General features: G+C 39.2%; 2 protein-coding genes across 3 annotated transcripts; both read right to left on the reverse strand.

The window, feature by feature from the left end:
• Positions 1-99: 99 nt before the first annotated feature.
• On the reverse strand, positions 100-16,252 carry LOC117259327 (7-methylguanosine phosphate-specific 5'-nucleotidase-like). 2 transcript variants are annotated; one of them, XM_033630604.2, is made up of 10 exons: positions 16,164-16,252; positions 15,341-15,415; positions 14,849-14,947; positions 14,104-14,173; positions 13,829-13,875; positions 12,498-12,583; positions 12,177-12,266; positions 10,116-10,278; positions 3,071-3,271; positions 100-2,252 (listed from the first exon to the last, which is right to left on the reverse strand). In XM_033630604.2, exons 1-10 carry the CDS (start codon positions 16,164-16,166, stop codon positions 2,133-2,135), a joined length of 954 nt encoding a protein of 317 aa, XP_033486495.1. In that variant the 5' UTR covers positions 16,167-16,252; the 3' UTR covers positions 100-2,132. The 2 variants fall into 2 exon arrangements, with proteins under 2 accessions (XP_033486495.1, XP_033486494.1); XM_033630603.2 differs by lacking the exon at positions 16,164-16,252 and having other exon boundaries at positions 15,341-15,421.
• Positions 16,253-17,479: 1,227 nt separating this feature from the next.
• klhl11 (kelch-like family member 11) lies at positions 17,480-26,157 on the reverse strand. Its single transcript, XM_033630519.2, has 2 exons — positions 25,394-26,157; positions 17,480-22,066 (listed from the first exon to the last, which is right to left on the reverse strand). Exons 1-2 carry the CDS (start codon positions 25,930-25,932, stop codon positions 20,482-20,484), a joined length of 2,124 nt encoding a protein of 707 aa, XP_033486410.1. The 5' UTR covers positions 25,933-26,157; the 3' UTR covers positions 17,480-20,481.
• Positions 26,158-26,260: the final 103 nt, after the last annotated feature.

Here is a 26,260-nt window from a genome sequence, read left to right on the forward strand (position 1 = left end):
CATGACATCTGAAATAACCGCACCTCTATACATGACAAAAGAGAGGTGCACCAACATACAGGAAAACTACTGAAAAGCAGCTGATGCAAGACGCAGAGTCCCAACAGTTCTCAACGTCACACTTAAAGGGGAGGTGTGCATATTTTACACATCAAAATCTGTTTACAGGTCTAATACTGCATAACACATGCAAATCTTCAAAACTAGAGGATGGGCATGGTGCCACCAATGTGACTTTGTAAGATGTTGCGACTCTGCATCCTGCACCAGAAATTCATATAACACCTACTATGAGCTGCTTTGAAAAAGAACAGGAAACCACAGAAGTTCTTTGCAAAACAACAGCATTAATAATCAGTGGTTTTTCAACAGTAGCTTTTTAAATGACACATCTCTCTGTGATCAAGTTAGTAACAAATTTTAAGTATTAGTCATTTTAAAAAGCAGGAAATTAACACAGAAATATACCTGAACTTCTAAACACGTTGTAGACTTGCATATGTACTAACACTTAAAAATGCATTGGTTTTGGTTGATATTGGCCGGGAACTATTGGATTCGGGTAACTTAAAATATATTAATGCAAGTATTATTAATATTGATGCATTTCTAATAGAATTTAAAAGCGGCACCATGATTCACTGATCTAATGACCATCTTATGATAAGACTGCATTACAATTAACTATTAGTGGCATACAGACATAAAAATGTTGATTTAAAGGATAGTTGTCATTTTTTACAATACCATCACTGACATGGAATTTCTGTTGGAGACCTGGGTTATCAACAATACTAAAGGAACTCCAATCGAGATTTAAAAATGTGTACTACTATACCTTTTGCTAAGTTAGTCCATGTTCGTCTTTTCTTCAACACCTACGGTAAAGTGCAACTAGCTTAATATTAAGATCTAATTTATAGTAGCCACAGTGACTACGTTTACATGCAGACTAATATTCCACTTCTAATCCAAATAAGATAATATTTTTGTACTGAATTTGATACGGGTCATGTAAACAGTATATTCTGTTTGGATATTGGCCTAATGCCTTCTTTTTTCTCGAATGTAGCATTTTTGAGTTTTAGGAGCATAGTTTGCACACACAGACAGCGTATTTGGACTATGCATCTCAACTGGGGTGGAGTATTTGCGGCTACATTTAACAGGAATATTAGAAGAATATTCATTTTCATTAACCATGTAAACAGCTCAGTTGAATAATTGTCTTTTTTTGGAATAAGAGGCGAAAACTGGAACATTTTGTGCATGTAAACATAGTCAGTGTTACAGCTGGAAACACTAATAATGGTAATACTGCTATACTGTAGCACTGTGTTAAATGATGGCATGTCTATCTTCAAAAATGAAAAAGTTTAGAACAACTGACTTAATAACAACTACAATAGCTTAAAGACTGTCATGTTAGATGATTCATGTGTGAAGAGGTAGTATACAGTACGCACAAAACACACCAGAACCTGTCAATGTAAGTGAGGACACTTTGCAGGTAAAGACACATTTACAAAATGTGTTTTATGTCTTTGCTCTTACAAAAGCTTAATGTAAAAGATATTTATCCTCATACTGTAAAACAACAAAGTAAAAATCACAACTTTTTTTCATGTTAAAAGGAGTGAATTTGACAGAAATTTAGAAGAACACCCTGTAGTTGTTTATACTGCCTTTTTAAAAAGGTTGCTGAATTGTTTTTAGAGGGAGGGCTGCTGGTACTGTATGTGCTTTATGGATTTGAAACAAGACAATATAAAATCTACCTGCACTGAGTTCTGTGAATGTGGCACACTGCCATTCTGGTGGTAAAGTTTGTATCAAGACATCCTGAGCATTCCCTCAAACAAATTTAACAGCAGGAAGACAACAGTTAAATCAATGCCCAGCCTTCTACTGCCCTCTACTGACGTTACAAGCATAAGTCACAGATTGTTCTGGACTTTGGTGTAGCTTTAATATGCAGTCAAAACAGTTAAGAGTGTAATAATAAAGAGATAAAAAGGTCCAGTTTCAAGTTCTGGCTTGAGGTAAGTTGTGATGTGTGATTGTCCAGCATGCAACATGGTGAATGGAGTGAACAAGTCTGTTTGCTGCAATGAAGTTCCGTCTTGTGCGTCTTACTTGTTGTCTTTTGATGAGGTAATGTATCTGAGGATACCGTTGGGAATGTCCATCGTCTCGTCCTTCACCAGCACAATGTCAAACGAGTTGATGTACGACTCTTTCCTCTCTTCCACCTGAGACACAAAAGGACACAGACCGTGAGAACCCAACTTCTAAAACTCAACATCTAATACACCGGGCACCTTCTCTCCTTCTCTCTCTCGTATTCTATTACTGCATCTTGCTAACTTGGCCATTCTGGATGTCACTAACTCGGCTTCTTCTCCGGAGCCTTTGTGCTCCACTGTCTCTCAGATTAACTCATATCGCAGCGGTGCCTGGACAGCGTGACGTGTGTGGTTGTGCTGCTGCCATGGTCCTGCCAGATGCCCCCTGTTGCTGCTGCCATCATTAGTCATACTTCTACTGTTATTATACACATATGACTATTGTCACACATGTATACTGCCAGATATTAATACATACTTTCAACATATTGTACCACAGTAGCCAGAACTGTAACTATAATATTATTACTTTCAATAATGTTGTTGTAAGTTACTGTTATTACCTGCATCTCTCTCTCTGTCTCTCTCTTTGTCTCTCTCTCTGTCTCATTGTGTCATACAGATTACTGTTAATTTATTATGCTGATCTGTTCTGTATGACATCTATTGCACGTCTGTCCGTCCTGGAAGAGGGATCCCTCCTCAGTTGCTCTTCCTGAGGTTTCTACCTTTTTTTTTCCCCCGTTAAAGGGTTTTTTTTGGGGAGTTTTTCCTTATCCGCTACGAGGGTCATAAGGACAGAGGGATGTCGTATGCTGTAAAGCCCTGTGAGGCAAATTGTGATTTGTGATATTGGGCTTTATAAATAAAATTGATTGATAGATTGAACATGTTGAAATGAGGAACCCTAGAAAAACAACACCATACTGGACATTTAGTCTGACCTGGTCGTTGAGGAAGCCAATGGTGAGGATGTTCTCGTGCTCAGACACGCCATCAGCCATGGTCAGGTCTCCTAATGAGTCTCCCAGCAGCAACACATTGGGTCGACCATGCAGCTCCCTGAGGCCAGCTGCATGTGACAGAGCACCTTCCCTCTTGTTGAAGGTGTGGATCAGTTGGCCTTTGAAGGCTCTCAGAACCCCCTAATTAACAACACAATGTTCAGATTAGGCTCCTCTAGTAACCTGTCATAGACAGCCTGAACCTGGTGGAGTAAAATCATGTTGATTCTTGTGATGGTGGAGGTGGTATGCAAAGCCATGGTAATGTCAAACTAAAGATGCATTAACAGGATTATTCAGATTTTCTTAAGTGGGGTTGTATGAGGTACTTATCCACAGTGAGTATATTATCTACAGTAGATGATGATCAGCACTCCCCGACTTAGGGCAGGAGTAGCACCAAAAAAGGTAAACAATGTACTGTCATAAAAAATGTCACAGTATAGTATGTCTAAAAAGTCTTAGTATAGTATGCCAGGAAAAAATGTCATAGTATATAGTATTTCATCAAAAATCATGTAAAACGTCATGGTATAGTACATCGTCCAAAAACGTGAAAAACAGTCATAGTATACTATGTTGTCCAAAATCATGAAAAAATGTTATAGTATTGTATGTCATCAAAAACCATGAAAAACAGTTATAGTATAGTATGTCGTTAAAAATCATGAAAAAACGTCATAGTATAGTATGTCGTCCAAAATCGTGAAATAAAGTCATAGTATAGTATGTCGTCCAAAATCATGAAAAAATGTCATAGTATAGTATGTCGTCCAAAAACGTGAAAAACAGTTGTAGTATAGTATGCCGTCAAAAACCATGAATAAACGTCATAGTATAGTATGCCGTCAAAAACCATGAATAAACGTCATAGTATAGTATGTCGTCCAAAAACATGAAAAACAGTCATAGTATAGTATGCCGTCCAAAAACGTGAAAAACAGTTGTAGTATAGTATGCCGTCAAAAAACATGAAAAACAGTCATAGTATAGTATGCCGTCAAAAACCATGAATAAACGTCATAGTATAGTATGTTGTCCAAAAACATGAAAAACAGTCATAGTATAGTATGCCGTCAAAAACCATGAATAAACGTCATAGTATAGTATGTCGTCCAAAATCATGAAAAAACGTCATAGTATAGTATGCCGTCAAAAACCATGAAAAAACGTCATAGTATAGTATGTCGTCCAAAATCATGAAAAACAGTCATAGTATAGTATGTCATCCAAAAACATGAAAAACAGTCATAGTATAGTATGTCGTCCAAAATCATAATAAACAGTCATAGTATAGTATGCCGTCCAAAAACGTGAAAAACAGTTGTAGTATAGTATGCCGTCAAAAAACATGAAAAACAGTCATAGTATAGTATGCCGTCAAAAACCATGAATAAACGTCATAGTATAGTATGTCGTCCAAAATCATGAAAAAACGTCATAGTATAGTATGCCGTCAAAAACCATGAAAAAACGTCATAGTATAGTATGTCGTCCAAAATCATGATAAACAGTCATACAGTGGTGGAAAAAAGTTTTCGGACACCCCATGCATTTGTGAAATATTGCATTAAGAATCACTCTTAGGTCTTCAAGTGCAATTTCTTTTAGTACAGTCACAGCCAAAATACTAAATAAATCCTAAAAAAGCCATTAAAAACTTAAAATTGATTGGTTCCATAAAAATACATAAGAAATTTTGAGTATTGGGTCATTTTGGTACCAGTGATGAAGGTTGTTCTTTTTATTAAAAGACACAATTTTTGTTGCCAAGCTTCGTGTCTACATAAAGCCAGCACATTTGAGAGTTCTTCAGACACAAAAATGGCTAAAACAAGGAACCTAACGCAGGAAACACACCTGAAGATAAAGATTCTCAGCCAGGAAGGGTACAGCTGCCACCAGATAGCCAGGAAGTGCAGATGCAGTCCTTCAGCAGTTGGATACACTCTGCAGAAATACAGACGAACCAACAGCTTGGAAGACAAACCAAGATCTGGGCGTCCAAGGGTTTCTTCAGCAAGAAATGACCGCATCCTGATCCGCATGTGCAGGCAAAACCGCCGAATGACATCACAGGAGCTTCAGCAGCAATGGTCAAACCAAACTGGTGTCCAGTGTTCCACCCGCACTATACGTGGCCGACTTTTAGATCATGGCTTAAGGACCTACAAGGCTATCAAGAAGCCCCTGATCAATGAGAGACAGAGGTTAGCCCGGCATCGTTGGGCCCAGGCACACAAGAACTGGACAGCCAGGAATTGGAAGAAGATTTTGTGGTCAGATGAGTCCAGTTTCCAGCTTTATCTTCCTCCTACTAATGTGAGGGTACGCAGAAGGCCAGGTGAAGCATTATCTCCAGCATGTACAGTACCTACTGTCAAGCATGGTGGAGGCAGTATCATGGTTTGGGGATGCATGAGTGCTGCTGGTGTTGGTCATCTCACTGTCTGTGATGGCACATTGAAGTCTACCAAGTATTGTACCATTCTCGAAACCCACATGCTCCCTTCTGCGCGTGCACTGTTCCGTCGAGGTAAAAACTGGATGTTTCAACAAGATAATGCCCCTTGCCACACATCCAAGGCCAGTAGAACTTGGCTGCAGGAGCACAGTATCCAGGTCTTAGAGTGGCCAGCTCAATCCCCGGACATGAGCCCCATTGAAAATCTGTGGTGGATTATCAAAAGGTCTGTTTCAAAGCATAAACCAAAGAATTTAGAAGAATTAAAAGCAGTAATTCAAGAAGAATGGGACAAGATTACCCCTCATCAGTGTGAAAGGCTCATGGGGAACATGCCAGCCAGGATTAGAGCTCTACTACGTGCCAGTGGCAGGACTACTAAATATTAATTTGATGATGTGATGGTTTATTCATTTTTTGTTCAGTTTTGAACACATTCTCTGTTATTTGTTGACTTTGATACCGACAATGTTGAGAACTGACATATTGAAACTGTCAAGAATTTAGTTGTTAGTTTTTCTTGTAAACAATAAACAAAAAAATATAATTTGTATTTGTTTGTATCTGTCTAATGCAGCCACACCTTTTGAAACACAAAAAAGATTTTTCCACAAATATTTCATGATAATATTTGAGATTGTGTAAAATTTTAAGGGTGTCCGAAAACTTTTTTCCACCACTGTAGTATAGTATGTCGTCCAAAAACATGGAAAAAAAGTCACAGTATAGAATGTCATCCAAAAACATGAAAAACAGTCATAGTATAGTATGTCGTCCAAAATCATGAAAAAAAAGTCATAGAAAAGTGTTATGAGCCAGGTCATTATTTCTTGAGTATTGTTCTTGTTTTGATCTGCAGTGACCTTTAAGATGTTCTCTCTCCTCTTAGAGTGTGTGCATGTGGGGAAGTGTCATTGGTTGTTGCGAGGCAGGTGGTGAATGCTGATTGGGCTGGCTGAAGAAGATTGCTGTTGCTGGATTGTCCCACTGCAAGTCAGAGGGTTTTTAAACCTTCAGCTGACAGAAGCTCTTCCTTCCTTTCATTCTTCCACTGCTAACAAAGCCAGTACTTAGACTGTGTTTGTGCAATTGTTTGTAATTACCTGTAGGCAAAACTTGATTCTGGTAGACTAGCGTGTGTTTTTTGATAACCTGTTAATTAGGATGGGTATTTGATCAGTTTTTGGAGTAGGTGAGTTGAGATTTGTTTAGTGAGTTTACTGTGTATAATTACTAGTGGTATTATTTTGTGGAACACTGTAAATAGAACACTTAAATTAGATTTAGTAGGAGTGAGAAGCCCGTTTTGTGTGGCATTGCCATGTTCTTTTCTCCTGTTTTGAAAGGTAGGAATTTGGGTTAGAAAATTGTCTTTTGTTTCACTTTTCCTTATTGCTAGGTATGTCAATGGTCCATAAGTATATTTTTGTTTGTTGTTTTGGGCACTGCTCACATCCAAAGACAAAATAAACTCCTTCTTTGTTGTTTGAAAACTGTGTGACTGGCCTTTATTGGGAGTGGGAAGAGTGGGGAGTCACATCATGTTGTATCTGGGGTCCCCTAGACCGGAGACATAACAATAGCATGTCGTCATGATCATGAAAAAAATTCATGGTATAGTATGTCGTCAAGAATCATGAGATGAAGTCATAGTATATGATATGTCGTCAAAAGCCATGAAAAACTTCAGAGTATAGTATGTCATCCAAAATCATGGAAAAACATCATAGTATAGTATGTTGTGAAAAATCATGAAAAAACGTCATGGTATAGTATGTCATCCAAAAATATGAAAAACAGTTATAGTATAGTATGTCGTCCAAAAACGTGAAAAACAGTGACAGTATAGTATGTCGTCAAAAACCATGAAAAAACTTCATAGTGGTATGTCGTCAAAAATCATGAAAAAATGTCACAGTATAGTATGTCGTCAAAAATCATGAAAAAACGTCATAGTATACTATGTCGTCAAAAACCATGAATAAACGTTATAGTATGTCATCAAAAACCATGAATAGACGTAAAAGTGTAGTATGTCGTCAAAAATCATGAAAAAACATCATAGTATAGTATGTTGTCAAAAACCATGAATAAACCTCATAGTATAGTATGTCGTCCAAAAACATGAAAAACAGTCATAGTGTAGTATGTCGTCAAAAATCATAAAAAAACATCAAAGCATAGCATGTCGTCCAAAATCATGGAAAAAATGTCATAGTATAGTATGTCGTCCAAAATCATGACAAAAAGACATAGTACAGTATGTCGTCAAAAATAATAAAAAAAACGTCATAGTATAGTATGTTGTCAAAAATCATGAAAAAACATCATAATATAGTATGTCATCAAAAACCATGAATAAACGTCATAGTACAGTACGTTGTCCAAAATCATAAAAAAAGTCATAGTATATAGTATGTTGTGAAAAATGTGAAAAACAGGATAGTATGTCGTCAGAAATCATGAAAAAACGTCATAGTAGAAAACACATCTTCAAAAACCATGAAAAAACGTCATAGTATAGTATGTCGTCCAAAAACAATAAAAACAGTCATAGTATAGTACGTTGTCCAAAAACAATAAAAAAAAGTCATAGTATAGTATGTTGTCAAAAATCATGAAACAAAGTCTTAGTATAGTATGTCATCCAAAATCATGAAAAAAAGTCATAGTATAGTATGTCGTCCAAAAACAATAAAAAAAAGTCATAGTATAGAATGCCGTCCAAAATCATGAAAAAACGTCATAGTATAAAGTATGTCGTCAAAAATCATGAAAAAACGTTATAGTATAGCACTCCTTCAAAAACCATGAAAAAACGTCATAGTATAGTGTGTCATCCAAAATCATGAAAAAAAAGGCATAGTATGGTATATTGTCAAAAATCATGAAAAAGCGTCATAGTATAGTATGTCTTTAAAAACCACAAAAAAAGTCATAGTATAGTATGTCATCAACATCATGAAAAAAAGTCATAGTATGGTATGTCGTCAAAAATCATGAAAAAAAGTCATAGTACAGCATGTCGTCCAAAACCATGAAAAAACGTCATAGTATAGTGTCGTCAAAACCATGAAAAAATGCCATAGTATAGTATGTCGTCAAGATTCATGAAAAAACGTCACAGTATAGTGTCGTCAAAAACCATGAAAAAATGTCATAGTATAGTATGTCGTCCAAAATCATGACAAAAACATCATAGTATAGTATGTCATCAAAATCCACAAAAAAATCATGGAAAAAAAAGGCATAGTATGGTATGTCATCAAAAATCATGAAAAAACGTCATAGTATAGTATGTCTTCAAAAACCACGAAAAACATCGTAGTATAGTATGTCGTCCAAAATCATGAAAATAAAGGCATAGTATAGTATGTCATCCAAAATCATGAAAAAAAGGCATAGTATGGTATGTCGTCCAAAATCATGAAAAAACGTCATAGTATAGTATGTCGTTAAGATTCATGAAAAAATGTCACAGTATAGTGTTTCTTCAAAAATCATGAAAACACGTCATAGTATAGTATGTCTTCAAGATTCACGAAAAAACGTCACAGTATAGTGTCGTCAAAAACCATGAAAAAAAAGTCATAGTATAGTATGTCTTCAAAAACCATGAAAAATCATAGTGTAGTATGTCTTCAAAAACCATGAAAAAATGTCATTGTATAGTATGTCGTCAAAAATCATGAAAAAAAAGTCATAGTATAGTATGTCGTCAAAAATCATGAAAAAAAAGTCATAGTATAGTATGCCAAAAAAAGAAAATCATTGTGTAGTATTAATATAAAAGTCATAGTATGGCAAAAAAGGTCACAGTATAGTCTGTGAGAAAAAATAAAAAATGTTAAAGTATAGTATGCCAAAATACAGTATGTGATAAAATTGTCATAGTTTGCCAAAAAAAAGTGTCAAAATAGTATGCAATATATATATATATATATATATATATATATTTTAAAGTCATAATATAGAATGCTGGGGAAAAAAGTCATAGTCTTGGTATGCCCAAAAAATGTCACGGCATAGTAGCAGCAGTACTAGTCTGACTCTGAGGACAAGCTAGAGCAGTGAAAATATATTAAATATAGTGTACACTTTAACTGATCTTTGGTGGCTACAACTTGTTTTGCTGTTCACATCACTGAGTTTCCATGGCGGTAGCACACCAGTAATAATGCCTGCTTCTACACACTATGGGTGTCTCTAATGTGGGTAATACGCCAACTACAGATAAGTATCTCATACAACATCACTTCAGAGTCTGAACCATTCCTTAAAGTGTTTTCACTCATCTCTATTAGCAAACAAGACTAACTGTAGTGTGATTAACAGAACAACAGAGATCAAAAAGAGACATTCTGATGACACGTAGTATCAAACACCACACCAGTAATAAAGCTTCAACTTAGCTTGATGTAATTCTTTTATTTTGTACTGTTTTCCATGTCTTTACATCAATAAACTGATTTAAAAATGCTTTTGGTATCACCGGTATATTTAAAGTTTGGGCAAACTCACAGTTTGATCAAAGTCCATGTAGTTGGAGATGATGCGGACATTGGGATAAAAGACGTGGTTCTGTCGAATCACCTCCTCCAGGACGTCTCCAACACCAGCCGAGAAGATCAGCAGAGGGACCTGCTGCTCCGTCAGACGGTCAAAAAACACTTTGTAGCCGTCCCTAAAAAAAAAAATCCCACACACCACCCGTAAGACACAAGAACCAGTGACTAACTGAGAGAACATTTAAATGACATGGCATGTGAAAAGTTTGTATCATCCTGAGCAAGTGTAGACTCTTTTATAATATGTTGTCTAACAGTAAAACAAGAGGTTACATTGCTGTAATTTATGGTATGTTCAACATTTGATTTTACTGATGCACCACTTACTATTTTCCATTAATTCTAATTAATAAAACTATTGTTATGTTTTCATTTTATACAATTTTTGAATGGTCTCTGTGAGTGACAGCAGACAATAAACTTAGAATTTTCTCTGTAGAACCAGGCAGTAGTGGGAAAAGTACTCAGATCCTTTACGCCAGTAAAAGTACTAAAAGTACACTGTGAAAATACCTCACTATAAGTAAAAGTCCTGCATTTAAAACCTTACTTAGGTAAAAGTCACAGCTACATATGATGTTTTCCCAGTCCACTATCTTTAAACCACTATATGGTTTGTAATTTTTCATTTACTTTTTGGGTAATAAAAAACAACAGTTTTGTCAACAACTCGTGCGTCCTTCTTGCCTCACTGCCCGGTCTCTAACAGTGATATTATCAACAAAATGTACTTGTGGCATCAAAAGTAAAAGTACTCATTGTGTAGTAAAATGTTCCCTGTCAGTTTTACTATTATATGATGGTTTTGGATTAATGCTGCATTAATGTGTATGTTGCATTTTACAGGTGTAGATGTTTAAGGATGTGCTCATTTTAACTCCATTATATACTGTTGGCTGGTTGAGTCTGCAGCAATGCATTATATTCTATAAGATCATCATGTGTTTGTAGTGTGGCTTTCCTCTGTGAACCACTTATCTTGAAAAAGTCAACTTCTTATGATGTCAGAAAGACAGCTCTGTTTTCAGCTCTGTGATGATGCATTTTCCAGCTGATGCCAGAGGGTTTTAAAGAGATTATTTAGCTGAAAGGAGCAGCACGTTAAAGAACACGTCATCCTTCAGTTTATCAGAAAAATTCAAATTCACAAACGGCGTATTTGGAGAAAAATGGTTTTCACTGGATGAAAAGAAAATTAAAATTCACCAGCTGAAAGGTAACTTTTAACTGAAGCTGTGGGATGCATGTAATGAAGTTAAAAAGTACAAGACTGCATCAAATGAAAATGCTGTGAATTACAACTACCTAAAATTTGTACTTAAAGGAATACTTCACCTGATAAACGACCATTTGTATATCAGTTTCTCTCTGTCTGTTACCTTGAATTTGTGGAGAAAAGTTTGTTTTTCCTGCATGCCTCCACGGCGAACAAAGAATCCAAAAAAGGCAAACATTCTTCATGAACTGAAGTGAACAGGGACCGTATATCAAAACATGTGTTCACAAACTCTCACACAAACATCGTTTATCCGGCCGTGTGCTCAGTACTTCCCAAACACATGCATTTTCGCTAAAACATTATGATTTAAATCAGTACAAACAGCATGCATGCTCAGGCACACTCAGGGCGTGCTAGTCGTGGGCAGAAGGATTTTAAATAGTAACGTGAGGAAAATACATGTTTGTGAAGTACTGAGCATACGACTGGATAAATAAGACTTGGGTTATACTGCACAAATTGTGTGAGAGTTTGTGAATACATGGTTTTATATGGTTTTGCTGTTGTTAAACCTGGTCCCTGTTTACTTTTGTCATTTGTCAAGAATGCTCAGGCATGCAGGAATAACATAATTTTCTTCACAAATTCAATGTACCATATGGAGAGTAACTGACAAACAAACGGTCATTTTGCAGGAGACGTATTCTTGTAAGTACATTACTCGAGCATATGTACTTAGTTACTTTCCACCACTGAAACCAGGGTCTTGGTAGGAGATCTGAGCACAGTGCCTACCTGAGCATAGCGCTGGACTCCTTGACAGCCTGGGCCAGCATGTCCTTCCTGATCCTCTGCTGAATCAGCAGCTCATGGACTTTAGTCCACCTGCAGAGAGCAGCACAACACAAATGCAACATCTCAGTCAGGCTTAGGTTCAAGTCACTTTCCTTTATTCCTCCTTTCATGAATTGGAGCTTCAAATACTGACAGTTAAAATGTTATCTGAGTTTTAATGGTCAACACAGCAGGCTTAAGTTTCACAGTATGTTTTAAAACATGATTTAAAGGTAGACATAAAAAACAGATATTATGTAGATCAGTCTGTTGGCATCTTACCACTCCACCATGAGAGGCAGCTTTTCTTCAGCAGTCCTGCTGGCATCAATCTCTATGGGATAGTAGGTGTTCAACAGCTCCCGCATCTGCAATGGACCAACAACACACACTGAATATATATTTACAGATCTTATCTCCAGTAGATTTATCACTATGTATTTGCTGGTCTGTGTTGCAGTGATGGGTGCAGAATTACAAGGCAGCAAACACTAATGTATCAAGCATGGTCTGAAACTACATTTTTTATTTGTAAATGTCACTGTGCGCAAATACAATCAGCCAAGGTTACTGTGGTGGAAACAATTTACTAGGGATAGACCGATATGGATTTTTTAGGGCCGATGCCGATTTTTTTCCATCACCCTTGGCCAATGACCGATTATGGACTGCAGATTTTCTTGAGCTGACATTTGGGGCCGATACTGCTTTTGCTCCCTCAATTTACATCAAAAAAATGACACAATGATAACAAATATTACAGGTCTCAAGTTTAAAATAAGAAACATTTATTGAACAGTAAAAAATACTAAAACAAGATGGAAAGTTGAGGTAGAACAGGTAGAATGTTATTATTATTATTATACATTCAAATAAAAAAAAGAGTTCAGTGCTCTTAAATCTTCTAGTAATGTCTTTATAAAATAAACAAATATTTAAGCTGAAGCATAAATAAAACAACAACTACTGTACACAGTAGGATTCAACAGCTTTGTTCAACTTAACCACATACTTTCAAATGAAAAAAAGTGCCAGGGAAAAATAAATCCGCGAACCCACGTGCGTATCCCGCGATGCCGATACAAGTAAAAAACTCAAATATCGGCCCGATATATCGGCCAGCCGATGTATCGGTCTATCCTTACAATTTACAGGTGTAAAATGGTAAGAGAAACTCAGAAAACAGTCAAAACTGAGCACAATTTAATCTATGAAATTAAACACAGTCCAAAAAAATATTGCGTATATTACAATAGCCATTTGAAATCATTAATCACAGTTTTCAGTAACCAAACTGTACTTATATGTGTGGCACCTTGCACATCGTCCTACAAAACATGACAACAACTCACTGAATAAAAGTTAAAAAATAACATTTACTGAAAACAATATTCTTTAGCAAAAATACATCTTTTAGAATTTTTGTTGGGTGAACACTATCGCATGAAAACAATATCACTTTATAAGTTTAACCACCTAACATTTTTGTTGCTGGCTACCAAGGGTAGCAACACATTAGCGACTAGTTGAATCATCAAGCACATCCATGACCCAAACCCCTTATCTTTCAATCTGTACATTCATTAGTGACTAAATGACCGAAGCAAACTCACCTTTTTAGTGGAATCTTCATCGATCAACAACCGGTTATCCAGGATGTCTGGAAGAAAAAGGAAAACAGGTTTGTAACAGTATCAGACAGGCACAAGACAATAAAAAAGTAACAAATAATTTATTTTAAAAAAAGTAAAGAATGCACAGAATCAAAGCGAGTCAACTTGTAAAATATTTGGAGCTAACAAAGCAAAGGTGCAAACTCTACCACATCATGAAAAAACACTATTTGGCCAAGAAACAGAAAGTCTTTTCAAAAAGTCAAAGTGCTTACTGTGTGTGGTGGGAACTCTCTTTCCATTGTAGGCAAACCTGGTCAGCGTCATATCAAAGTCGGAGATTACCTGTGGAAATATGACCATTTAGAACATAACAACAGTACTGTACTCTGTCACTCAGCAAACACACAAAGTACAATTTCCCTTAGTTGACACTGTGGGCTCAAGGTTTACATTTGCATGTCTGTATGTACTGATAAAGGCTAACAACTCTTAGTTATTACTAAACTGAGCAGTTACGAACAAAAATTACAAAGACAGTAATCAGGAATCAGTCTTCCTGTGAGGTCTATGTATGTATGAAGATTCTGGCAATGGTGTAGTCGTCAAATCTGTTTCAGTTCCTGTAACATTTTATTTTAAATGTTCAGTGTGCAGGATTCAGGGCGATATATCTGCAGAGGTGCAAAAATAATATAAGTATGTTTTCTTTAGTGCATAATCACCTAAAAATAAGAACTGTTGTGTTTTTGTTACCTTAAAATGAGGCATTTATATCTACATAGGGAATGAATCCTTATCCATGGAGATCACTGTGTTTCACTGCCATGTTTCTACAGTAGCCCAGAACAGACAAATCAAACACCTTACAGAGTATCTTCTCTGCTGTTGATGAAAGTGATATCTAATTAGCTGAATATGAGCATTGGTTCTCAGATTGACTCCCAAGACGTCAATCTGAGAACTGACTGGCTCAGAATATATTCTTACTTCTGATGAAATACTGCACAGTTAACTCACCTGCAGGCTGCCTGCACCTGCCCGCTGCATGGCGTACATTGTCTCCTCCACTCTGCTGCGCTCCCTCATCAGCACCGAGCACTTGGCCAGCTCTGGGATCTGAACAGAAGAGTTTATTCTTACAATGCATGTTTATTTACATCCACCAACAAGTTTATATCAAGTTCACAGGTAAGGGTAGCAAAAGTCTTAAGTCAGGCATCATCTTTCTTTTAGCGTGTGTACGTTAAGACTTTTTTTCAATCAACCCAACCACCACTAAAACTAAAATAAATGTACTTGACACAACACAGGAACAAATAGTCATACAACTGAAATTTCATACTGGCATGACAATATTCCAAACTAGCTCAACCACAGCAGGTACAAGTTGACAAAACAAAACCAAAAAAAAAATCCACATTAAGATATTTTAAAGCTGGCAAAGATACTTCAAGCAATAATTATCTGAACTGAAACTTTTATTGTCTTTACTCAGGAGAGCTTCCTCACCTCAGTCTTGGTCAGCTGGTGCCAGATTGCCAGGACAGTCCGCACCGGTGTGTATATCCAGGGAACATGGTATATCTGCATGTAAAGCCAGGGAGAAGACTCATGTTGGTTATGCTTTAGTTTACAGGTTTGTAATCTTTCAGAGATGTTTTCCTGGATATAAATGGTAATTTGGTGCTCATTTTGTTTTGTTAAAAAGTCACTACAATTCAAGTCAAGTTGTTTAGATAAGGATAGAATAAACAAACAAATACTATATTATGGCTCCAACAAGAATGTTCATTTGGTGTAGTTCAACTTTCTATGAGAGAAGAGAATTCTTTAGATTAACTGCAAAAATGTCTTTACAAGCAGACATATAAGGCAACATATATGGAAAATAAAGCTTTTAATAATAAAGGAAAAATATAATTAAAGAAAAATAAACTATAAACTATTCACATGGGTTTAAATTGTGCAGCTCCGCCTCGGAGATTTTATAAATAGTTCCAGCTCTTTCTTTATTTTTCACTTTTGCCCATCCCTACTTTAGGCTTAACTGACTGGCTAATTAGCATAGCTTACACCTTGCAGCCATACTTAACAATCCGTTAGCTGCTAAGCTAACTGCCTGTCAGTGCAGCATCGTTTCTGACGGTGTGTACTCAGTGGAATTACACACCGTGTTTCATTCACTACGCACTAACCTATAAAACACATTAAACGTCGTTGTTGCACCATTCACAGTCATAAAATATTAAAATGTACGTTTTAAAACTTCAATATTTTGTTACTGAGACAACACTGATTAGCTAACGCTGCACAGCTGGCCGGTACAACTCACCATCTTCAAACGGTAACTGACGTGTCCGCGAGCCGTTAACTCCGACTGACAACAACCGTTAGAGGAACATAACGTCAAACAACACGGTGTGTGGACTTAATAATACATGATAGAGTGTTAATAATGAAATAATATACAGTTTACAGTTGACTGGAGGTTTGGGTGTTTGTTTACACTATGTTTGTCACACTTGAAGCGTTCCCCCGATTCTACGAGGCCTAATAGACACAAGGTTCCGACGCACTTTGGTTCCTACTTCGCTGAGGGGTTTCCTCTCGCTGTGGCAGGCTGCTGCATCACATTACTTCTCAGGAAAATTCAGAAATTACTTGTCACTGAAAGTATCTTGAAACAGCCTTAAAAGTAGCTACGATAAAGTAAAACAATTCGAAGCCATCAACACTTTGCGGAATGTGTATGTGCTTTTAATTCTCAGAAACAGGGGCTTAAATATATAATCAGGACAGTATATAGATTACAGCTCCAATGAGAAATATTTTAGTTGCTCTTTGTGCAGTTTAGGTAATAAAACTAAACTGTATCTCTACACTAGTAAATGTATTTCCTGCTGACAGCTGAAATTGCAAAACCTTGCTGAAAGTGCAAATGCAATGTATCTCGTTGCTGAAAAACCTGAAGACTAAATTGTAAAACTGAGTTTGAAGCCCAACTGCATTACCTAAAGAGGCTAAAAGCTGAAATATTGTACATTTCTGGGAAAAGCTGGAAGCGTAACTGTCAAAAGTGGAAGTTGACACCAAATTACATGGAAGATTAAAATAAGACATTAGTTGTAGTTTAAAAACATCTAAAAGGTAGAATAGTTGAATAAATGCATAAATATGCTTTAAGAGGATAAAGGTTTTGACATTTGAATGGTTTCTGACGGTAAAAGTATGCAGAATTAGAGGGCGATCAAAAAATGTGTAGAAAAAATAGAACTATTTTGTGACCTTTTCAAAGCTTAAATGAAGTCTTGAGATAAAAGCATGACGAGTAGTAGAGGTTTAAAGTAGAGTAGGTGGAAAATTTTATTTTTTTAAAATTTATTATAACTATTGAAAATTTGATATTACTAGTTAGTGCTTTTATTTTGAAAGTCAGCTTTGTCTAGGCCCCCTCCCTTTCTGTAAACCATATGGGGTCTTTTAATTTGAAAATCCAGCCTTGTCCATCATAGTGTAAATGCTGAATTAGCATGATTTCCAAAACTATAAATTGTTATGTAACTGTTTATATGGACCTCTTAAATCACCATAACTCGTCGTGACAAAATTAAAGATGCATAAATATCTTCATAGATGACAACAAACTCATATCATTACACATTATTTATTTCAAATGTCTGTACACTTTCTTGCTGTTGCACATACAAATGGAATGACATCATACCTAACACAGTACAAGGCTGCAGGAAATCTGAATATATGTCAGGCAAATCAAATCTGAAACCCTCATACACTACTGTCAATGATTTAAAATCTATGTTGCTGTCTGCTCTGCTCCTGTGGTCGTGTGCACTATACATGAGAAAAGTGTCTTAAAACCAAGTCTTTAAAATTCAAAAACTCCACATGTATCTGATCATATTAGTCCCATTCAATAATTAATACTATTCACATTGTGTGCAGTATGTTGGTGGAAAACTGGTGGAGAGCTTGGCTGTAGTTAACACAGGCACTAGCAATTTAAACAGTAATGGAGAGATACTGAGCTCAGCGACTGGTCCACACAACACTGTGCTCTTTAAAATACGCAACACTGTACAATGTTTAAGTTAACATTCAAGGTCCTTTAGTGCAGGAAATACAATTATTTCAACTGTATTAATAAGAGACAGCTGGAATATCATGGCACAGTTTAGAACATGGAGAGAACCATGCGCAGAAGCATATCACCCTCCTGGTTTAATGTGTTTCACACATCTCATAGTGCTGTGAGAGGAAGTTAGAGGCAGAGTAAAGTCTGCAAGATGCACACAGGCAGAATAAGCCAACAAACAAAATAACACCACAATGCCGAAGAGAATAAAGCTTCTTTTGCCAAAATGTACGTCTCATCATTATCATGGTGGCCTATCTCTTAAGCTACGCAACAACATGGGAAATTATATAAAGCAAGTTTTGACCAGCTGAAATATTTAAGACATAATAAATCACACACATTTAAACACATCCACAGGAATGAAAAAGGGTGTTGTGCACTCTGTGAGAAACTGTTTTAATGAGGGGAAACATGTAATCAACACCCTCTCCCCCAATATGTGCTTTGCTCAACATTTAACTCTTGCTACAAATACTATGATATATGATTGTCTGTTTCAAGTGGGGCACACACACGACATATACACTACACACAATCAACATTAAGATATTTCAATCCTTACAAGTGCAAAAGAGCATGATGGGAAACTGGAGGTAGAAGAGAAATTAGATGCAAGCAGCAAGAGGAGTAAAAAGTTAAAGCTCAGCCGGTTGTTGCAGCAAGTTTGTCATCAACACACTTAATTTCCCACTAACTCACATCACAATAAACGTAGACATCATTTACATTTACATGTTGTCACTGATAACTGTCTTAGTTATATTCTATCTTATAATCAAACCACAACACATGTTGACATCTTTAGGTTTTAACATAGACCACATATAAAAAGTTAAGTTGCTCAGCAGTGAGATTAACCATCGAATCACAGTTTCATTTACTAGCAAAATAAAGGTAAGGCATAAGCTAATCATGTAAGGCCGAAAGTATAATGTAAGACTGATCATCTGGTTGCATGTCTGACTGATAGGGATGTCAGTAACAGTTAATTTTGCTTGCGACAGCCCAATACCCATTAAAGGCTGAGGTTCAATCAGGAAGACTTTCTTCACAATTGTCTCCATCCCACTCCCACTGCTTCCTCTAATCAGCTGACTATGGGTGTTCGCTCTTTAAGTTATCCAATCAAACTTCACCACGATCTCTATCAGCCGTTCAGGTGTTGCTGTCAGCGGTCATTTTAGGCAGAACTGTCGCACCCTCTTTCACCCTGTTCACCTCCAGCCATCGTATCCAGAGTCCAGGACGAGCTCAACAAACTCATCCCTCTACTCATCCAGATCGTCAGCACTTCTCCATCTTCCTCTCATCTCGTCTTCACCACCTCTACCACCACCAGCGTCTAGACCCCGGGGGGGGTTCCCTATTCGACTACGGATTCATCACTCTCCTTTAATATATACCATCTTGATGAGGTCTAATCACCAAAGACTTTCCACATTTTTTCCATGAAAGACAAGTCTCTCCTGATTGAAATAAGCAGAGCCACTAGCTAACTCCCACTGGACCTAGTTGGTGCACAGAGCAGCAAACACCAGTAGTTCAAACTGGTTTCGTGCAAACCAGCTCCAGGTAAACCCATGCAGACAAGGCAATAAAATAAGATACATGTCTTGCGGTAGAAACAACCCATTTATCAGCAGATTAACCCTGAAGTGAAGGACTTTTACGTACAAACAAACGTCCATAATATTTACACCTTTGCCAAACGAGTTCACACAGTGCTGATTAAGCCTATCGTGGACAGGGAAAGCTCTCTGTGAGGCTGCACAACTAAACTAACAAATACTATTGAAATTTCAATATGGCCAAGAACAATATCTGAATCGCAGGAGCTGCAATTTTTCAACAAAGGTAAAAGGTGTCTTAACATACCATTACAATGAGAGATGACCCGGCCCATAAATCATATTCCAGACATAAGGGAACATGCTTGTTTGGTACAGACCCCAGAAAAAAAAAATCACATCATCATCGTATTTTTTTTCCAGTGAAAATTAATTGCATATATTACTGTTTACCCACTGAAACTGCAACTCATATCGCAATTTTTTTTAATGGCATGTCATGCAGCCCTCTGAATTTTGCAGCATACCGGAGTTGTGTTGTCTGGTGTCTGCTGCAACTGTACGACACTGTTTTATGTCAACCAGACAAAACTAAAGGGGACAGGAAGTGAAGAGAGAGAGACCATAGCAAAAGAGCAGCAGTTAGAGGTATGGCAGAAGCTGTGGTGCCAGATCTGAAGAAAAGTGTCTGGTGTGGATGCTCCAGGAAAAAAAGAGTTCAAAGGAAGGATTAAAGAAGGCAAGAAAGACTTGAGGAGGGTGCTCCTGGGGGCGGGGGAGATGTGGCGAGCTCAACTGCAGGCATAGGTCATAAACACATGATGGCAGTGTTTGTGTAACTTCTCTCACTCCCTGAGAGGAGAGACAAAAGTTCCACACTCCGGCTTTAAGTGCAGACAATTCGAGGCTCTCAGCATTCAAGGCTCTCAGCATTCGATCTGAGACTGCAGCTGTCTGCGCAGAGTGAGCGTGCGGCGATGGAGCTGCTGCATCTGCTGCATGCGGTCTCGCTGGCGAGCCAGATTCTGGGGCATGGGGTAGTGCTGGCAGCCGTGAAGGTAATGGTACGGGATGCGAACGTGGCAGGCTGCAGCTCGGCAGCGTGGCTGGGGTATAGGCGGCAGCAGCATCCAGCGCTTCCTCTCAGCGCAGTAACGGTAGGCCTCCTTGCGGTACTGCTTGTCCATGTTGTTGCAGTTCCTCCACCCGCCAATGATGAATATGTCTTCACCCAGGTAGCAGACAGCAGCGCCCTCCATGCTGAGGACCTCTGGGGGGAGGCTGTCGAGGATTTCGTCAGAGATGTTTCTGCTTATTTTCTGCTGAGCTGCCTCGGCTGTTATCTTGTAGCTCTTAGCGCAACAGGAGGCTGTGTGGTAGAAGTTGGTGTGTGCGACAGCCATTTGAAAACTGCAGTAATTATCAATGAGTGGTAAGGAGTCCACTTCCTGCCACTTGTGACTCTCTGTGTCGTAGCAGGAGGTCACAGTGCTCAGTCCATCGTCATTGTCCATGTCTACAGGAGTCCTGGCCATCACGTATATGTAGCGGTTCTCCACGCTTATTGTTTTCACATCTCGTAATATCTTCGGCGCCGGCTCGAGATTGTGCCACTCGTCCTGCTCAGCTTCGTACACAGTGACATCTTTAAAGCCTGGACTGAAGTTGCCATGACCACCGATGCTGTAGAGCAAGTCTTTGACACACGTGAGGCCAAAGGAGTGCTTGCGGGTGGTCAGGCTGCTGACCTGCTCCCAGGTGTTAAGGTTGGGGTTGAAGCGCTCCACCGTCTTGGCGAAGCCTGGCTCCATTGAGCCTGCCACGTAAATATGGCTGTCAGTGACTGCGATGGCGTGTCCGTCAAGGTGGTTGTGAATGTGTGGCAGGTTCACCCAACGGTCCTCTGCAACAAAGTAGCCCACACACTCACTTAAATAGTCTCCACCTTCTGAAACACCACCCACCACCATGATAACATCCATGTTCTGGCCGAGACGAGGCTGGGTTGCCGCCATGTTGGAGGCAGAGAGCTCTAAATCAAATGATTTGAGGTTCTCAAAGTGCACGGCGTGGACCTCAAGGGCGTCAGACACCAGCTGCTGACAAGTTGCACTGTCTGCCACTAAGGGCTCCTTCCTCACCACCCGTGTCAGGTAGGTTGGAGCAATCTGAGGCAGCCTTATAAGTCTGAACAGCGCCTCAAAATGCGTCTCTCTCTCCTCTGTGTTTTGGTTCACCCATTTCACTATGGCCTCGAACAACTCCTGTTCAGAATCCACAGTGATTCCTGAGTCTGACAGCCAGTCCCGCACCAAATGAAAAGGCAGTGTCAAGAACTCCTCATGGCAGATAATTTTGTGGAAGTTTCTCCTAATCATCTTGGCGGCTCCCTGGGCCAGCTGGTCCAGGGTGTACATGTGGGCGAGGCTGTGCACTGCTACACAGTTGGAAAGGTTCAGCTTCTTCATCAGAAACTCTCCGCAGAAGCTCTTCAGCTGCACCAACAGGAACCTGTGTGAACAAGTTTTAATTATCAGACCAGTAATAAATAAAAAGAAGTTCAGACAGGATGAACTAAGCAGTAAAAGTAGATGGAACAAAAGCCTGCCAACAGTTCACTGAAATATTAGTCACCCCTCACTATCTAAAATAAAAAGTCATATTCTGTCAAAAAACTGTGTAGAACATGGATTCCCACAGGAAACCAAGACACTCTGTCTGCTAGAAAACCTTTTACGTACTGTAGTGTTTCACCTCTGTGTTTTTGCATGCTTCTCTGACCTTAAAGGTTCTGTGTGTAACGAAGAAAAGAAAGATAGACAATTGCAGAGTCTCATTCCAGGGTCGTCAAGTACTGGGTGCCATGCCATTGTTGCGATGGCCTAAAATTCTGAAGCCCCATTTGTCAAAAACATGGCCCACTGGACAAGAAGTCCATTTCTCCAACAGCGTGTTATCCCAAAAACAAACACCCATTGCTCCGCAGGCCAGTTTCTTCAAAAATACACACTCCCTTCAGTAAGTCTTAGTTTTCCCAGCAGCGTTTGAGCCTCTGATCTGGGGTGCTCTTGCCGAAACCTTCGTGGCGCTTTTTAGTGGTGTTTGAGCCACCGATACCAGGCGTCTTCGTGGTGTTTCACAGCAGTATTTGAGCCAAGGAACCCAGCTGTTTTTCACCGACCCATCCCTGCTTTTCCAACAACCACCAAGTATGGGTCTTTTAAGCCAAGTTTTAGGGCTGCTGCGAGACAGAAAAGTTTGTCTTGGGTGCGTCCGTACAGTAGACAAACAAGAGAGTATGGCAGAGGAGATATCCACACACCAATGTAACTGTCTGCTGTCATCACTGCACTGATGGAAGTCAAAGACTGAAATGTTTGCTGCTGTTTTTATTCAGTCGTTATTTTTTTTTGCACTCTGAGCACCTTTTTTGTGCCTGGATGTCTTGAATAATTTGACTATTTTTGCATTGATCTCAGCCAGTGGACCGTTTTGTGGCTTTCTAGCACAGTTACACTGGTGTGCAGGTATTTCGTCTGCCGTCCTTTCTTTTAAGCCAAAACATGATCTTTCCCTAACCTCTACCAAGTAGTTTTAGTGTCTAAACCAAACCACACCTTCACCACAGCTTTGTTGACAAATATATATCCATGATTCACAGAAATGTACAATGCCAGCAATTTTTTCTGGTGATTGGGTTGTCCAACTGCAGGGAATGAGTACCATAGAGAAACGAGACTTCAGAGCAATGGGTGTTTGTTTTTGGGATAACAGGCTGTCGGAGAAATGGGCCTTTGATCCAATGGAACATTTTTTAGACTAACTGGTCTTCCGAACTTTAGGCTGTCAGAACTATGGGCAGTCCCTAAATACCAACACTTTGGGTTGGTAGTCAAACCGAACCACCAAGAGATTCAACAATCAACTATCCTTCTCCAGAGTTATGTAGCGCACTTTGACTTGCACTTGTCAGTGTTTTTACTTGGGTTGCAAAGAATATCTAACTTCTTTAGTGCTTGTACTCCCCTACCACACAGCATGTACTTTTGGGGCCACATGTGGCAGCTACCTAAAGTTTTTCATACACATAGGTCACCGCAACCCTTACCGTAACCATGTCTTGATGATGCAATCAAATATTTTAATCTATTAAATGCAATGAGGATCAATGATGAACAGTGCATAGTAAGCCTTTTTAACATCACACATTTTGACTCACAGCAGTGAAAGCAAAGGTGTTACTAGTAATATTAACAAGTGCCCCAGTGAACCATGACAGAGAGACAGTGAGTCAGCATGCACTACACCAGGATCCTGACACTGAATCAGCTATATGGAATTGATTCGTCGTTAACTTTAGTATTTCCACTGCTTTTCTAAAGTTCTATTTTTATTCCCCAAAACAAATATTTTGGGAGTGTTGTGGCTGGCACACCCTAATCAGTCCTCAAAACAGGTTGAATTGGGCGTACCATGGGTGTGTAAGGCACGTAACAGCAAACAAACATAATGCATAACTAGCAAAATGAACCACATCTAATCCCAGTGATTCACTCTGGTAATAGTTTTGCTGTTCTTGCCATTTTATAGATTAATTAATGATGAAAATAATAATGAAAATAATAACTAGTTGCAGCTGTAGATATGGGTCTCAGGTATTTGGGTGCTGTGTCTACGATTTCCACCAAGGACTTGAGTACAGAGTCATCGCCCTGGCAGCAGGACTCGTTCACTGCCTGCAAGATTCGGGATTTATCCTGGCTTTATATGAGAAGAGGAAATCGTCGCTCGTCGCTAGGCTAATTTGGCTAGTTTGGTATGAGACAGTTGTTTTCTTGGTGAATCTTGTGAGTTATAATGGAGCCTAATTTTGTAACGTTACCTTTGTTAAATGTTGCTGTTGTCCCTGGCTTTATATGGGTAGAGGAAGAGGTCACTAGCTGCTAGGCTAATTTATACAATGTAAAATGCCATATGCTTGTGCTAATAACGTTAGCATGTCATGTTTGTTTGGAAAACGTGTTTAGTATAAGACAGTTGTTTTGTCAGTGACTCGTGTGAGTTGTTACAGAGCCAAACTATGTACCGTTACCTTTGTTAAATGTTGTTCTAGTCCCTGGTTCTATATGAGAAGAAGGGAATATCGCTAGTTGTTAGGCTAATTTATACAAGGTAAAATGCCATAGGTTTGTGCTAATAACATTAGCATGTTGTATTTGTGGGGGAAATGTGTCCAGATAAGGACAAGCGCTTTGTCTGTGAATGCTGTGAGTTATAATGAGGTGGATTTGTGTACTTGTGTTTGAAATCTTTGCTATTAAGCCATGTTTAATGTGTGTTTTGAATCAACTAAACTTTACAGCACTTCACAGAAACCTCCGCTGCCGACTAGTGTTTTGGAGGTGTAACTGCAGAGTTACACAGACAAACCACTGCACAAGTATAAATGTTCATAATGGCGTAGGCGACATGTGTAGGGTCAGTTAGCAAAAGGTCAATTCTTTTTGCAAGGTGGGGCCAATAGTGTCAGAGGGGCCATGGCCCCCTCTTGCAGGCACCCCTGAGTGAAGGCCTTTGGCTGATAATTGGGCCTGTATACATGTCAAAAGCTCTTTGCTGACTACTTTACTTAAATAAATTCTCTAACATGAGGTGTCAAGTTCCTCAGGTGTGTAAACTAAAACAAGTCACACTTGCTGGTGTAATGAGGACACTGACAAGGCGTGTCTCTTTACCTGTCGGAGCAAAAACCTGTAGGACAACTGTCCAACACTTCCGTGTATGAGGAAGTGGGGAGATAATGTTCATATTGTGATGTATGGTGTGAAAATAATTTACCTGTCAGCAAGTTCCAACACCTCATGCACATTAGCAGTGGTGACTCTGATCTGTCCTGTGTACATGAACTGTATGACACCCTCCACGGTGTCCGGGTCTGGCCCCGCAGGTGAGCTCCACTCTCTGAGCTCCACTCGTCCCGACACGGACTCTGAGTACTGTCCGCCCAGCAGCAGCGTGAAGTACTGCGACGCGGCGGACAGCACCGAGCGGTGGGCGGATAAGGTCTGGACCCTCTTCTGCTCCGACACCCTGCCGGAGCTGAACACCAGCGTCACGTCGCAGAACAGCCCCGACTTCCTCTGCTCGTTCTGCCGCCGGGAGAGCTCCGAGCAGTAGGCCGAGCAGATGAACTCCTCGGCCTCCTCAGGTTCCCTGTCACCTGTTAGCGCTCCGCCGCTCCGGTCCTCCGCCGCTTCTGCCGCCGCTGCCATACCGCAGCGGGATAGACTCAGAGGCAAATGAAGGCTCTGAACTATCTTCGGGAAGAACTCGTAGGCATAAATAACACACGTAAATAAACATTCAAAAACTGACATGCATGCGCAGCTTTCACGGACCTGGTCGGGAACAGGAGTGCTCACTTCCGTCTTTAAACGTAGTGGATCACAGCTGGAGAGTGAACGGGAGGCTCACACATTCAGGCTGGTATCTACAGCCACACTTGACATTAACAGTCCGGGCGCATATATAGGGAAGGCGGACATGTTATCGATTTTTTGACGTTGCTTTGACGCATTAACACGTCTTTATTTTGAGGGAAATTAAACTTTGTTGAAGGGATGCGCCGCTTTCGCGCATGCGCATTGCGACTGATCAAACTGCTGGTGATGTGCAGTTGTGCTGTTGCACCCAGTGCCGGAGCTA

The sequence above is a fragment of the Epinephelus lanceolatus genome, chromosome 21 (genome assembly GCF_041903045.1).
Source record: "Epinephelus lanceolatus isolate andai-2023 chromosome 21, ASM4190304v1, whole genome shotgun sequence".
NCBI lineage: Eukaryota > Metazoa > Chordata > Actinopteri > Perciformes > Serranidae > Epinephelus > Epinephelus lanceolatus.

Bases quoted from the DNA above. Each gene is read 5' to 3' on its own strand.
- LOC117259327 (XM_033630603.2), bottom strand. From the start codon at position 15,421: ATGCAGATATACCATGTTCCCTGGATATACACACCGGTGCGGACTGTC. The intron at 14,948-15,340 runs GTGAGGAAGCTC...TCTTCTGTTCAG, and splicing joins ACCAGCTGACCAAGACTGAG to ATCCCAGAGCTGGCCAAGTG. The intron at 12,584-13,828 runs GTGAGTTTGCTT...GGTCCATTGCAG, and splicing joins ATGAAGATTCCACTAAAAAG to ATGCGGGAGCTGTTGAACAC.
- klhl11 (XM_033630519.2), bottom strand. From the start codon at position 25,932: ATGTCAGTTTTTGAATGTTTATTTACGTGTGTTATTTATGCCTACGAG. The intron at 22,067-25,393 runs GTAAATTATTTT...TTGTTCACACAG, and splicing joins GTGTTGGAACTTGCTGACAG to GTTCCTGTTGGTGCAGCTGA.